Below are 16,562 nucleotides of genomic sequence, written 5' to 3' on the forward strand. Positions count from 1 at the left end.
TAAAAATAAGGGTCAGTGATGATGATGATGAAAGTGCTGAATTCAATGTTGAATCTGGAAAGTGCCTTATTAAAACATTAGGTGCGGTTTCATTGAGCTTCATTGGGACAATGTAGGTAACGGAGAACATAGATACCAGAATGGAATACGATAGGAAAGTAAAATGACAGGTGACCAGAAGCTTGGGGTCACACTTGCAGATGAATGAAGGTGCTCCATAAAAGGATCACCCAATCTGCTCCACAATGGGAATTCTATCAGGGTTTTTTGAAGGAAGGAAGTGAGTTGTGAAAAATATATGCAAAGAAACTGATAAAAGAGTGAAGAAAGAAGAAAAAAATTAGACTACATACCAATTCCATGCAGCAAGAACTGTGAATAATCCATTGTATGTGAAGTGTTGATAGAGTATTGTTCCCACCAGGAGGTTGGTTGGTACCAGAAGAGATATTTGGAAAAAGACCCAGTGGAAATATTGGGAGAAACGTCAAGAAAAAAAGATAGCAAGCTGTTATAATTTGGAATTCAATGACTGAAGAGATGGTGCAACCATATTTTAAAGTTACTTTAAAATGGAACAAGCATGTACAGTAAAGGAATACTTGTGGGGCAGCGTGGAGGGGGAATGGTGGTGGTGGTTTAATGCTGTTATCATTGGACTATTAATGCAGTGAACCTGGGGTCCTGAATTTGAAGCTGCCATGGCAGATAATGGGATTTGACATTAATAAAAAAATCTGGAATGAGCAGATCAGGAAACCATTGTCGATGGTGAACGAGATGGTCTATTCCCCAACAATGTTCTTGAGAGCAGAAAATCTGTTCTCCTATCTGACTCCAAACCCATTGAAATGCAACTGACTCTTAACTACCCTTTGGGCAATCAGGAATGGACAATAAATGCTACTGTGAAAAGATAAATAATGAAAAAAATAGTGAGTACAATAGCTCAAAGAACTAACCGAGGCATGATGGTTTCTTGCTGTGATGATATTAAGAATATCAGAGGTGGAATTAAACTGGTAATAACAGAATAGCAGTTGAAGAAATATTATAGTAAATAGATGGGCAAAGGCTAGGTAGTTGCAAATTTTAAAGTGTAGTCGCAAATTACTTGTGGGAAATCTTTTCAAGGAACATGTACGAAAGAAATATGGTAAGAAGTGGACAAAAGGAATGTAGGTGGTGAGAAATTCCACAGAATGGTCAACAATGACTCTCACATTCAGGCAGTTCAGATCATAGAAGCAGTTTTTGGATTATGAAAATTGATTAAAAGTGTTGAGTATCACAGCATACACATGGAAGCTAATGTTATACATGTCACAGTAGAGCAGTACAATACAGATAAGGAACAGAGAAGAGATAAGATAGATCATTAAGACACTGGAATTGATGATGTATGAGAGGGAAGAGAAGCCATTTATGAAGATGCGAGTTTCATCCGATAGAGCCAATAGAACCATACAAAGGAAGGCCTGTGCGGCTAAGCAATGTACAAGAGTTGTTGAAGAAGGATGGCACAGTCAATCCCGTCAAACATTGCATTTAAGATTAACGAAAACAAGGAGGGATAACTCACCATGGCCACACACACAAAAGATGTCATGTCTTTTGCTAGGGCTGTTTCGGTACACCAGACTTGGGGAATTCAAATATGGCATTAAACAGAAGTTTTCTGAGCTGTCCAGGAACTCCTTCACATCAAGGCATGACAGATCAGGCAGGTATTTAGACACTAAATGTGTTGCAAGGGGAGCTCATTTGCGTGTTCTTCTAAAACTTTATTCCCTTAATGAGCTGACCATTTCAAGCACAAGTCACTTTTAAGTTGCAAGCATGGCAATGAACATGCACATTCAACATTCAAATATTTTCTAGGGCATTAAGAGTAAACACACCATCTATGACATTACATCATTATGGACCAATTCTGTAATTTTATCAAAAAACATTTATTTTCCCAAATGTACAAGAAATTTAAAGACCCTTAGGCACAGGAAATTTAAAATAAATCCAATGAATTGTATCACCAATGTATTTAATCAACTTGCAGCAAACAACATAACCCAACCTTTATTAAAAGCAATCAGCATTACATAAGAAGTTTAATCAAAATACAACATAATTGCATTTTTTTCTAATATACCTTTAAAAGATTAGGTGAAGGATGTATCAGCTTTCATTTCATAAAACAAAATTGCTCTTGTTTACCTGGATATGAATTGAGTTTTGTTGTAATAATGTTATGTTTACAATATAAAAGATTAATCAGTAGGATAGAGATAGATTTAGCTGAAGATTGTAAACCAACAAAGCAAACTTACATAAGGTGTACAACTCCCTTTGGCTTATTGTTTGTGGAAAGTACACATTTGGTGAATATAACTATCAATAACCTGTCAAATAAAAATGTATGAAAACCACTATCTCCACTTGGACCACCAGTTTGTGTGCGGTGGGTCTTAAGCAGACTGCAGTTATGTGTTCCAGCCCACCTGCAGCCTGACCTCATTTCCCAGGCTGTGTGTGGCTCAGTCAATTGAACTGATCTGGAAACTGAGAGGCAGAAATAGCTCCATTAGAGAATGTTTGCTCAGACCATTGCTTTATTTTTTTGAAAAAAAATATAGCAAAACTAGAGATGCGGGTCATCAAATTTACAATATGTCTAGTTGTTAATAGAAATTTTAGCACTTAATTCAGCCACAAGATGCATGCTCTTCTGAAACTAAAAGGTTTAACTTTGCAAGACTTATATTCCTAACTTTCAAATAATATAAACACAGTAGATTTAATTTCTCTATTAGCATCTATTGTTTTCCAATTTTGCTGTACATATTAAAATACAGCCTACTTTTTGTACAAAAATACAAAGTTTGTGAGTGATATTTCAGTGATATTTTAATTTTTTTTTTCAAAATACAGCTCTGTAGATACACCATCTTGGTTTTATTATCTATTTATGTCTGGTTCCATTTATAAATCAACCTGGTTTGAACCTAAAATGCTTCCTTTGATTATATACAACAGCCTTCAGGCTCATTTGTACTCTGCAATACTGACACACTGCATTTAACATCTCACAGTTCAGAACTGTTTTGCTTGGGATCTCTTTACATAACAAAACACACAGACCAAACTATGTAGATGGAAATGAGTGCATTCACTTACTTTTCAGAATTTCTAAGTACACTTCAATGAATAGAATCTAAGATAACAGAATTCTTTCCAAACAATAGTTTTTGAATAAACTGAACAGTTACAAGCAGCATGAGATTATCCTAAATCTTGACACCTTTCTCTCTCTCTATGGTCTCTGCATGATTACAAAAGCTTCCATCTTATCTCCTCCAGTCTTTTTTTGTGTGTGAAGGTCAGCACTCACAAATTGGATTGAAATATTTCTTAAAATTCAGCCACTACATACATATGGCATTTGTATTGCCATTTCATCTCAGCATCCTGTATAAAGGGGGAATGCAGTTTATGTGAGAGACTTAGAATACACTCAGAAGGATTGCTTCAAGAAGGGATTAGTTGATTCGATGTGAGAAACGCACCAGGAATACAAGGATATCAACCAGAGTTGGCCGAGAAGGGATTAACAAACAGGTGGTTTAATATCTAAACTTCCCATCAACATAAGTCTTAACACAGCCCATACAGGCTATATCAAATAATGATGTATCAGAGAACCTTAACATCACAAAGGAGTTATTCTATTGTGCAAATTTTATATGCAACCTCATTGTACCAAATATTGATGTCTTCCAGGTTGTTTGACAATTCATCAGTGGTATGTGATTTTATGCGTGCATGCATGCACTTCCTGGTTTTCATCAGGATTTTGTCCTGCTTTTGTGACAATACAAACAATTGCTTGTAATTATTTTAAACAGGTTGCTGGAACATCTGCTAACAAAACCACTCTTTAATTTTTAAGTTCTCCCACTTCTTGTGGCACTGTTGTACATTACCAAACTCTAGCAATCATTTTGTTTATTTCAAATAATCTTTATTTCCAAAATAAACTAAAATACTTTTAGTTTAAAATTTTCCATCTGTTTGACTTTGGATTCTCCACAGCCATGTTTTTCTCCCACTGCTTTGCTCCAGTTCCCCTTGCCCCCTACATTCCACATTTTGATCCTTGTCCCTATTCAGATGCAGACTTGACACATCCTTAAATCTCCCTTCTCATTCATTTCCTAATCATGTTTCCATTTTACCTGCTCCGCTGCCTGGTACAGCCCAGCTCTAACTTGATTTTGCCCCCTCTCACAAAAGACTTTCTGTTTTCTTTGTAAATCTGAAATTTTAAAACTGATTTTCAGCTAACTTTTACACTCTTTAACCTCTCCCCTTTTAAATGGTCAAGATTTATGAGACAGGGGTTAACAGTTGAGGAAGTGAGAAAAAGTGATGGAAATTGGAGACTTAAGGGGACAGTAGATGTGAAATGGGAGAAATGAATGGAACAAAGAAAAGATGGGAGATGGAAGGCAAAACCAGCAGATGGGAGAAAGTGAGGGCTGCAGATGTTGGGAGATCTGAGTTGTGAGTGTGGTGCAGGAAAAGCACAGCAGGTCAGGCAGCATCCAAGGAGCAGGAGAATCGACGTTTCGGGCATCAGCCATCTATCAGGAATGAGACTTGTGGGCCAGAGGGTGCTGAGAGATAAATGGGAGGCAGTTGGGGTGGGAGGAGGGTCGAGTGGATAGATGGGAAAGACAATGGACAGGTCAAGAGGGCAGTGTCATTGGAGGCTTAAGACTGGGATAAGGAGCGAGGAGGGTAAATGAGGAAACTGGTGAAATCCGGTGTCCCAAGGCAGAAGATGAGGTGTTCTTCCTCCAGCCATCAGGTGGTTAGGATTTGGCGATGGAGGTGGCCCAGGACCTGCATATCCTCGGTGGAGTGGGATGGGGAGTTGAAATGATCAGTCACGGGGCAGTGGAGTTTTTTTGGTGTGGGTGTCCCAGAGATGTTCTCTGAAAAACAGTCATGGAATCATAGAAATGTACAGCACAGAAACAGACCCTTCGGTCCAACTCGTCCATGCCGACCAGATATCCCAACACAATCTAGTCCCACCTGCCAGCACCCAGCCCATATCCTTCCAAACCCTTCCTATTCATATACCCATCCAGATGCTTTTTAAATGTTGCAATCATACTAGCCTCCTCCACTTACTCTGGCAGCTCATTCCATACACGTACCACCCTCTGCGTGAAAATGTTGTCCCTTAGGTCTCTTTTATGTCTTTCCCCTCTCACGCTAAACCTATGCCCTGTAGTTCTAGACTCCCCCACCCCAGGGAAAAGACTTTGTCTATTTATCCTCTCCATGCCCCTCATGATTTTATAAACCTCTATAAAGTCAGCCCTCAGCCTCCGACACTCCAGGGAAAACAGCCCCAGCCTGTTCAACCTCCAACCCTGGCAACATCCTTGTAAATCTTTGCTGAACTCTTTCAGGTTTCACAACATCCTTCCGATAGGAAGGAGACCAGAATTGCACGCAATATTCCGACAGTGGTCTAACCAATGATTAGTACAGTCGCAACATGACCTCCCAATTCATGTATTCAATACTCTTGACCAATAAAAGAAAGCATACCAAATGTCTTCTTCACTATCCTATCCACCTGCGACTCCACTTTCAAGGAGTCATGAACCTGCACTCCAAGGTCTCTTTGTTCAGCAACACTCCCTAGGACCATACCATTAAGTGTATAAGTCCTGCCCTGATTTGTCTTTCCAAAATGCAGCACCACGCATTTATCTAAATTAAACTTCATTTGCCATTTTTCAGACTACTAGCCCATCTGATCAAGATCCCGTTGTAATGACATAATCTTCTCACTGTCCACTACATCTCCAATTTTGGTGTCATCTACAAACTTACTAACTATACCTCTTATGCTCACAGTGGTGTCCTGTCTGCCCGATGTAGAGGAGACCACATCGGGTGTAACGGATACAGTCGTTGAAATTAGTGGAGGTAATTTTCTGTTGGATGTGGAAGGATCCTTTGGGGCCTTGGATGGAGGTGAGTGGGGTGTGGTGGGAGTGCAGGTTTTACGCTTCTTGCGGTGGCAGGGGAAGGTGCCGGGAGTGGGGTGTGGCTGGTGAGGGACGTGGATCGAGGAAGGCATCGCAAAGTGAATGGTCTCACCAAAACAGTCCTCATCTTCTCTCCGAAATGCTGATAGGGGTGGGGAGGGAAATATATCCCTCATGGTAAGGTCTGTTTGTCGGTGGGAAAAGGGGTGGAGGATGATACTATGTATACGGATGTTGGTGGGGTGGAAAGTGAGAACCAGGATGGTTCAGTCCTTGTTGCAATGGGAGGGGTGGGGTTCAAACGCAGAGGTGTAGGAAGTGGACAAGATGCGCTGGATGGCATCGTCGACCATGTGGGAGGGGAAATTGCGGTCTTTGAAGGAGGATGCCATCTGGGATTATCTATGGTGGAATTGGTCATCCTGGAAATAGATGCAGTGGAGGCGGAGGAATTGGGAATAAGATGGTGTTTTTACAGGAGGTAGAGTGGGAGGAGGTGTAGTCCAGGTAGCTGTGGGAGTTGGTGGGTTTGTAGTAGATGTCCATGGTTAGTTGGTAGCTGGAGATGGAGATGGAGAGGTCCAGGAAGGGGAGCGAGGTGTCCAAGATGGTCAGGTGAATTTGAGGTCAGAGAGAAAGGTGTTTGTGAAGTTGATGAACTGTTCAACCTCCTCGTGGGAGCACGAGGTTGTGCCAATACAGTTATCGATGTAGCAGAGGAAAAGTTAGGGGATAGTGCTGCGGAAGATGGACTGTTCCACGTACCCAACAAAGAGGCAGGCATAGCTGGGTCCCATGTGGATGCCCATGGCTACCCCTTTGGTTTGGAGGAAGTGGGAGGATTGGATGGAGAAGTTATTAAGGGTCAGGGCCAGTTCAGCCAGGTGGATGAGGGCATCATTGGAAGGGTACTGGTTGGGACGGTGTGAGCGGAAGAAACGGAGGTCTTGGAGGCCTTCATCACGGTGGATAGATGTGTACAGGGACCAGCAGATGACAAGATAACCACAAGAGGCAGACGAGGACTAAGGGGTGGAAGGAGTTCTGCAGTAAGAACAAAAAGAGGAGTGAACAGTAGGAATGCAATATTGGAGAATGGGAAACCTTAGGATAAGCAGCAATGTAGAAGAGCGAGCCATGGTAAAACAGGAAGAGACTTATTTTCTTTGCACTCACCACAAGAAGTGCTCAGTAAATTCTTATCTCTTGCTAAAGCCAAGTTTTGTTTCAACCTGGTGATCTGTAACCTCCCTCAGATTACAGCTTTACCACAGCTTATTAAAACTGGCTTAAAGAGTTGTTTAAATTTCCAACTCCCACATATTCAAATTCCTTAGCTTTGCAGATATCCCGAACATAGTGGACTACAATATCTCCTTTTCCAGATATTTCCTGAGCGTAAGGTGTTGTGTGCATTACTATCCTCCTGGGTCAGCTATGCTATTGACTCCTCAAAGAAAGCAGTTACTGTTTTTTTTGAAAACAGAATGAAACAGAAGAAAAGAAGGATACAGAAGATCAATGCTTCTTTTGATCTACAGACTTAAAAGCAGGAGTTGGAAACACATCTGGAAATGCTTCCAAAAAAATGAAGTGTCTCGGCAAATTTCTGCAATGCATCCTGTATATATCACATACGACAGCCAAGGTCCACCAGTGTTCAAGGGAATGCAGATACAAGCCAGTGAATGGATGCCAATCGACAAAACTGATTTGCCCTGGTTAAGTATTAAGCTTCCTGAGAGCAATTGGAACTACATCCATTCAGGCAAGTGGACAATACATCATCACATTCTTAGGTAGCAGGAAAACTTTTGTCAAATCCTTACACAAATCTATGCAGGGCTGTTGGCGTGGTTTTCACAGTTCACTTAGGATATAATTGCCTTAAAAATTTGAAACATCAGGCAGAGTCTTCCCCTTTTGAATGTCTGGCTCCATCAGTGGGAAGAAAGCAGAGTAAACACCATGAGTCAAGTGATTCTTCGTTAGACTTGAAATGTTAACTCTGCTTTCTTACCACAGATGCTGCCAGACCTGCTAAGCTTTGCCAGGAATTTCCGTTTTTGCTTCAGATCTCTAGGGTCTGCAGCTGTTTGTTATATCCACACTCCCCCCACCCGACTTATGAATCCATGTAGTTGCTGTTTACCAGGTTGGTCATGCCAATAAATGCCTAGGTTTAACAATCATTTCTGGGTTAAATGCAAGATTAACAGGTTTGTGGACATGTGGGTCAGCTCTGTAAACAAGAGCCTTGTTAGTCCCTTGTTATGGACCAGGTTAGACCCCTTCAGAATGTTTTAAGAAGCGAGCCTAGACCCTAACTTTTTCTTCTTTTAAAGACAGATATGAAGTGGATATGCCAGGTGTATTGTAGTTGGTCATACCACTCAGCTTTAAGCTAAACAGAAGTTATTTAAACACTGCAATTGAAACACAAACAAAAGAAAAAAGAATTTAGAGTAACTTAACTGACCCAATATAGCAATTTAACTAAGGAGCTGTTCCAATCTAGTAACATCCCATAAACACACTCCTTGTCAAAAAGGTAAATTGAATTATAGATTCGTACAAGCAGGAGGGAACAACTTCCAAAGTGATTTCAGAAAGAAACGTCAATCAGGAATCTTCTGCTGAAGCTTGGAATCTTTCTGGACTGCAGCATCTTCTGACTGCTACAGCTAAAGCAAACTAGTAATAACCTGAACTGGGAGAATGGCCACTCTCCTGCCATTGGTAAGCCAGATACTTCAGCACCTCTGCCTTTACGACCTTTCTTGAAAAGAAACCAAGAACAAAAATAACCTTTTTAAAGTGACAGCATTGAATCCTTTTCAACCTATCAGAATCTTATTTAATTGCACTCATAGTAACCTACAATACACAAAAACAAACCATCCTACCATTTGTTGTTTTAGTATGGGATAAATACAGTTCTTCTCTGGAGAAATATATCTGTGACTTCCGTTTCCTTTATAATTAAGCACATTACTGAAGAATTGTGTTTATCTAATGGTTTCAAGAAAAGTTAGAGAAAGTATGTAGTTTATTACTTATTTTGTGTTGATTCTTTATCTTCACTCCACCATCACCATTTAGGGTTCTGGCCTACTCATTATCTGTTTCTAATAGTTACAGTATTTCAAGAATACTTACTGTTACCCAACTCCTCTTCTGCAGCTATGCTCCTCCTAGATCATTCTTATTCCCTTTGATTAAAATTCAAGCACTTCTACATTCATTCTCGTGTAGAATTAGGTGATTGCTTTTGACTGACATAGGTCTGCTGGACTGAAAGGCCCTTTTCTGTGCTGTAGACTTCTAGATGTCTATGACCCTTCATTCGCCTCCCTGTGGGACTTTGAAGATTCGCTTTTCCTTCAGTTGTTGCTGATTCTTTTGTTAAACCATTGAGACCACACTTGCTTCAGCTATGCTTATTTTTTGTCTCTATTCATAGAATTACAGAATCTCTACAGTGTGGAAGCAGCCTATTTGACCCATCAAGTCCACACCACACCTCCAAAGAGCACCCCATTCCTGCAACCCAGCATTTCACATGGCTAATCCACCTAGCCCACACATCCCTGAACAGTGGGCAATTTAACATGGCCAATCCACCTAATGTGCACATCTTTGGACTGTGGGAAGAAACCAGAGCACCTGGAGGGAACCCAAGCAGAAACGAGGAAAAAGTGCAAAGTTCACACAGTCATCCAAGGGTGGAATCGAATCTGGGTCCCTGGTGCTGTGAAGCAGTATTACTAACCATTGAGCCACCATGCCACCCATCAAGCACATTACACCATTAAAGATGTAGCAGATCTCCTTCAGAAGTATTGCTAACTATATCACCCTGTTAAATTTCCTTACGCGGTTTTCTCATTTATTTGAATTTAAGATTAATAACATTACATATAGCTGCCCTATTGTCCTCACTGTTGATGAATCAGTGTGCTATAAATTTAAATTTTTCAGTTCAGACTCTGAACCATTAAGCATTGTCAATTTATTTTAGCTTGTGTTCCTCAAAAAAATGTGGATACAATTAGCTCTCTTCCTTTTTATTTCAGCCTGGTGATCTTCAGCATATTCTTGGTTATACCACTGCAATTTGTATCTTAAAGATTTCTATTTGGAGGTGTTCAATACCTAAGTTTCCAACTACAACAGAATAAGCTCCTTTAATTTTTTTTTTACTGTCAACTTGATCTTTCCGGAACATATAAAGTTGCATTCATCATTGAAGTCCAAGGTCAGCAATTCTTCTGATATTCCATCAGCATTGTATTTTTCTGTAGTCCAAACAAATTTTAAGCCTCTTATGCCTCAAGTTTCTGGCCCTATAAATAGATAATTCTGATTGCAGATTTTCTATCTTCCATGATTGTATTTACCTGTTTTTGGTACTAAGTTTCCATTTGCTTCTCAGAGTTACCCCATCACATCAGTTTTGACCATGAACCATGAACCTGCCATATTATGAAGGTTTGGGAGTGGCTGCCTACTTTAAACTCACGAGTCAGGCTTCAACTGTCTCACTACACCAGAAAAGCTTTAACAAAATATAACACTTCTGTGGCACTGTATGTGCATTAGACCTCCTCATCCTCCAAAACATCTGACACATTGAATCCAATATCATTCATTTTCTGACGAGCTCAATGGGATAATATTGTCTTAATATTGGACTCCAAAACACTAACTCTGTTTCTCTTTCCACAGATGCTGTCAGACCTGAATTTCTCCAGTACTTTTTCTTAATTTCAGTGGAACTAGCCTTGCTTGGCTTACTTTTCAATTGTAAATTCTAGCAGCTTTTCTTGTCATATCATCATGTCTGCAGTGCTCAAAATCCACCGTTGATCTCATCTTCTTTATTGATATACGCCACCTAAAGCCATGCAGTTTTTCACCTGCATGCTAATGATAATCAGCTCCACTTCACCACTTTTCTTGATCTTTTCACCGTGCTGTGCCACTTCCTAACCTACTGATTCATTCCTTCTTGCTGTTAAGAACGGGAAAAACCAAAGCTACTGTTCCTCTGTATTTGCTTCCTTGTCACCAACTACATTCTCTGACAATGACTATCTCAGGCTGAACCAAACCATACCTGAGAAGCCCTGTTAAAACTGACTTTGAACCAATGCCTTCTCCAAGACCACCTCTAATACCGCCCAACTTAGTCTATCTGTTGCTGAAACCCTCATTCATGGCTTGCCATCTCCCTACTCTATTTATTCCAATGTCTTATTGGTTAAGACATAGGGCAGCTATATGTAATGTTATTAATCTTAAATTCAAATAAATGAGAAAACCGCGTAAGGAAATTTAACAGGGTGATATAGTTAGCAATACTTCTGAAGGATATCTGCTACATCTTTAATGGTGTAATGTACTTAATGGGTGGCATGGTGGTTCAATGGTTAGCCGTACTGCCTCGTAGCACCAGGGACCCAGGTTCGATTCCACCCTTGGACGACTTTGCACGTTTTCCTTGTTTCTGCTTGGGTTTCCTACATTGTTCACACTTCATATTCATCAGCTTATCTAAACCTCTGTAGTCCATAACTTATCCAATTCAAAGTCATGCTCATCCAAGTGGCTCATGAAGCAGTCAGGGATAGCCAAAAGTACATGCCTTGCCAGCGGTGCCCACATCACATGCAAGAATAAAAGATGACTTGGGATCAAAAATAGGAGTGGGGTAGGCTATTCAGCTCCTCGAGACTGCTCTGCCATTCATTATGTTCATCCAACTCAAGAGAATGTTCTTGCTTTTCTCCATGTTCTTTGATTGCTTTACTGAATTGCTAAAGAGGCAACTGTTTTATCATTAATCCTTCAGGATTGCAATGATCTAAGGGCAGAGGATGGAAATATGCAGCTTCCAAATGATTGGGAGAACTTTTGTTAATGTTATTGAAAAAGAGAGTAATAAGTACATAAAACTGTTACAGTAAGGAATATTCCATTTTGCTGCCTAACAAAATGAACAACTCTTTCCACTATTTTAATAATTAATTTTCTTCACATTTAGATCTCCTGTTATCATAAACCATTTCTGCACTGACGGATCTGACAAGTGACCTGTTCCCAACAGTTAGACTGTGGCATTAATATTCCAGAGCACTTTTCCAGCTGGCACTACTAATCCAACAATAAAATCACCTTTTGTCCTAAGACTGGTGGGAGATCAGAATTTCTTAAACAAGGCCCTGCATGAAGAACTAAACAGAGGCACAAAGATAGAATTAATGAATCTTCCTTTTTGTTCCAATTCTGATCCCGCATAAAATTTATTGCTCATACAAATTGGTATTAAGAAATTCCTAAATTAATCAATTTAAATATTTAAACATTTCTTACATGGCGGTACTAAGGCATCTAAATTTTATTCTGTGACCATTGCTAAAATAAAGTGCATGTATTGATGCTAACTAAGGACAAGAAATGACTTGGTCATGACATCCCTATAGGCAAACACTGGCTGTCACCATCTAGTTTCATACTGAAAAAAAAATGGCTGGTTAGATCAGGTACTAGAGAGCTGCAAGTATCCACTTTATTGTATCTCAACATAAGTGAGGTAAAAGAGAGAAAAAGAAAATAAATCAATAAAATACATCAAGAAAACAATGAGGAAATTCTTCACAATCTCCTATTTTTAAACTGGTGTGACAGTTGCAATAAGTACTTTATCACCATGAAATCTGACAGACTGTTGATACCATGAAGTAAAAGGAATACTTGCATGATTTTTCTGTGCCACTAAGAGGAGCTATAGCAGTTTTATGGCTTACTTGGCATCTTCAGTGTCAAAACTAAGTGCAACACTTTACAATGTTAACCAATATTTACATTTTAATTTCAGGATCTGAGTTATACATTTGCCACAGAAACAAGGTGCATTGTTGTTCCCTGCAGTATCATTGATTGCTAATCCTCAAAACTAAAGAGACTGCATTAGTCTCCGCAACAACATTTCAGATTTTAATTATATGCTGAATTACGTTTTAGTAGATCGCTTTTTTTGTTTAATTTTCTACTTTCTATTCAAACCATTTCCTTATAACATGCTGAACTTTACCATGCACCTTCATATTACAAGATTCCAAGACAGTTTTATTTGAAAGAAAATGTACAGTCTCACAACCAGACAAGCATTTCTCAATTAGAAGGACATTGTTTCACCTGAACACACATGAGAAACATATATTTTGAATTAATTATTAACATGTCGCAGTCCAATTTCAGTATTTTACACTGGCGACCAACTCACCTCGGAAAGATATATTAAGTTCCTGAAGCACTGGTATGTTAATCACAATGTTTGGATGAAGTACAGAGTACTTGAGCTCCAAGACCTTTAGCAGTTAATGAGAACTTTAGTAGGCACTTTGGGCACTGATGCATGACATCCTCCTGCTGAAAGACAACTTCTTTGCCGCTGTTACCTTTCCAGTTCACACAGTAGAAGGTCTTCAAGCAAAATGGACATGTTAAATGGCAATAATCAAGACTGCCTTCTGCTTCACCACTGCAGTTGCTCAAGTGCACCTTGCACTCATCGACAATTCTTTCCCTGTTATGTAGTTCATACTGCGATGCTGAATCAACAATATGCCTGCAGAACGGTTCAGTGCTGACAGCAGTGTGTTCTGGTGAAACATTGGGCAGTTCCTCATCAACTGTGCAATGTACATTCAATGAACTGAAGACTGTCCACAGAATAGCAGGGTCCTTGCACTTGTGGTAACTTTGCCAGTGCCTGAAAAGTTCAGATTTACTTCCACAGTTCTGTTTACATAAAATACAATTAAACCCTAAATTTGTAATGAACTGAATTTTATTAGCCTGAGCAACTGTATTTGAATCCACAGCACCTGAATGGAGCTGCTGTTTGTAATGCAAACTCATGTGCTTCTTCAATTTAAAACAAGATTGGAAAGCTTCTTCACAAACGTCACACCTGACCAAACTTTTTTTCTCACCAAGTTGTTTCCAGTAGTTTGCTGCGTGCTTGAGCAGTTCTTGTTCAGCTTCCATGCTTGAGTAAATCGGAAATCCACTGATGCATCTACTTTTATCATTTACGGATCTCTCTTCTACCCTCAGCTGCAACTCTTCCTCATGGGCACATAACAGGTGAAGTTTCATATCAACAAAGGTGGGGGTGACAACTTGGCAACGAGCACATTTTATTTGCAAAGTGCTGAGGCCAACCAATTCAGCTTGTGATTGACTATCCTCAGTCTGCTTTCTGAAAAGACAAAACAACCTCATTAAAGTGAAAATCTTAGCTTAAACAAGACAGGTATGTCAAAATCATAATTTGTTCTTGGTTGCTACAGATTACAACAATAATATTTCTGCAATGAATTTTACAAGTGGGCTGAAAAATTGTTGTAATGCACCCCACCTTTCCAGATAGGTATACATGACGAAATTCCACCTGAAAGGGTAAGCATTATATGCACCAGTACAGAATTTGCAAAAACATGAGTGGGGTGGGGGGAGGGGCGATCTTTTATGTCTTGTGATCGAGAGAAGATGTGTGTGGAGGAGGGGTTGAAGAAGGGATGAAGAAGTGAAAAAGAAAACAATTATGAAGCCAAATAAAATTAATAGTCCAGAGATATAAATCCAGCCAGATATCCTTAAAATTCAAAATACATTTTTTTTGGTATGTAAAAGTAACTCAACGTGCAGAATTTACATGGATCAGATTCTATTAGATATTAATAAGGCTGAAATACACATGCAATTGAAAAAGATCTAGAGCCTTGAAATCTCTGATAGATTAAATCACAAAACCAGGCTCTGCTGTATTTCTCATCAATTTTATAAGCTCTTTATAAAATTCATTTCAGTTTAGTTTTCTGAATGTTTATTAGTTTAAATTCAACATTCCAGATCAAAACATACTGGTAAGATTTTGTTGTTTCAGTAAAGCTCACAGAATAGGCTATAAACCTGCAGATGAGTAGTTTTCACTTTGGCCGTGAAGGGAGAGCTCTGCTAAATACACAGGTTGTCTGGAAGCAACATGCCAACGGGTGTTGTTCAGTCTCAACAAATACCATATCCATGTCCTCCTCCAGAGTAACCCAACCAAGAAAAATAAAGGTCTGCAAGACTCTGGATCACTTCACACTTATGAATGTTCACAGTGTCCTTTCGCTGACTTGTACAGTAAATCCGACCTCACAGAAAATCTTATCATTTTGTTCCTAATACAGTTATTATGGACTATTACTTAGGAGCAAGTAGCCTTTAACAGCATGTTTTATTCATGAACAGGTCTTGCTCCTTTCTTTCTCCAACAGCTGCTCGGTTCAGCTGTAAACAAGTTTTTCTCCCCGGAAAAGCAAATGGTTCTGCCCTGCACTCTGCCCATAAATATCATGCTGTCACAGAACAAAGGCTCAGGGTACATATTAATAGTGTAATCATTAAAGGTGAGGAAAAGCTGATCTCACATCTTGTTTCCAGAGCACATACATTGTGAGTAATGTGGCACTTCTCCTAATATGGTGTCTAACTATCTGTTACCTAATAAAAGAATGTTTCCACGCCAACATTTCCCCCCCCACCCAACAATCACACACATATCTCTGCTCTGTGGTTTACAGGTTATTTTCTTTTGAAAACCTGCAGCTACAAATAAGCATTTAGCATCACACCACCTAGTTGAATTAAACAGCAGTGGAAAGAGTAATCCTTCACAAGAGCAATCTCCAGTATAATTTTACTGTTGGAAAATTCAACGTGCTCAGAAGAGGAATTAACTGTTCAGTAACAAAATTAACTGCCAGCTTCATGAAACATTTTAATACATATTTGTATGGTACTCCACAAATACGATATCATCATCTTAGCACAGTCAAGGGGGAGAGGTGGGTATAGGAAATAGAGGCTTGGGGTGGGGGAGGAAGGAAGAGTCCAAAGATGGCTTTCTTTTGAAGTATTTGAAAAGGAAGCAAGATAATATAACTTAGGATGATAGCTCCACGTTCCAAAAACATAATGACTAAAAGAATGTGGTGGACTCTTAACTGCCTTCTGGGCAATTAGGGATAAGCAGGGGAGGGGACAGCATCTCCTCCATAACAATCCTCAACACTGGTGTCCCACAAGCTGCAAACACACCACCCACCATACTTCTTATACACTCAAAGCTGTATAGCCAAATTCAGCTCGAACTCCATTTGCAAAGTTGATGATGATATCACCATGCTGAGTTGCAATCTTCTTCCCGACCTCTCCGCCCCCACCCCAGTCTGACCTATCACCCTCACCTTGACCTCTTTCCACCTATCACATTTCCGACGCCCCTCCCCCAAGTCCCTCCTCCCCACCTTTTATCTTAGCCTGCTGGACAAACTTTCCTCATTCCTGAAGAAGGGCTAATGCCCGAAACGTCGATTCTCCTGTTCCCTAGATGCTGCCTGACCTCCTGCGCTTTTCCAGCAACACATTTTCAGC

The 16,562-nt window shown here is 39.8% G+C and overlaps 1 protein-coding gene across 11 annotated transcripts in view; it reads right to left on the reverse strand.

Moving 5' to 3' along the window:
- Window positions 1-6,843: 6,843 nt before the first annotated feature.
- LOC122550075 (zinc finger protein 438-like) overlaps window positions 6,844-16,562 on the reverse strand; it is a 244,880-nt gene continuing 235,161 nt past the window's right edge. For 10 of the 11 annotated variants that reach the window (XM_043690584.1, XM_043690587.1, XM_043690588.1 and 7 more), the window contains one exon: window positions 12,926-14,337. In XM_043690584.1, the coding sequence (XP_043546519.1) occupies window positions 13,395-14,337 (943 nt within the window). In that variant the 3' untranslated portion in view covers window positions 12,926-13,394. Of the gene's footprint in view, window positions 8,848-12,925; window positions 14,338-16,562 lie in introns of those variants that run through there. The other variant, XM_043690585.1, reaches the window with a different exon arrangement.

This window comes from Chiloscyllium plagiosum, chromosome 5, assembly GCF_004010195.1.
Source record: "Chiloscyllium plagiosum isolate BGI_BamShark_2017 chromosome 5, ASM401019v2, whole genome shotgun sequence".
In the NCBI taxonomy this organism is placed as follows: Eukaryota; Metazoa; Chordata; class Chondrichthyes; order Orectolobiformes; family Hemiscylliidae; genus Chiloscyllium; species Chiloscyllium plagiosum.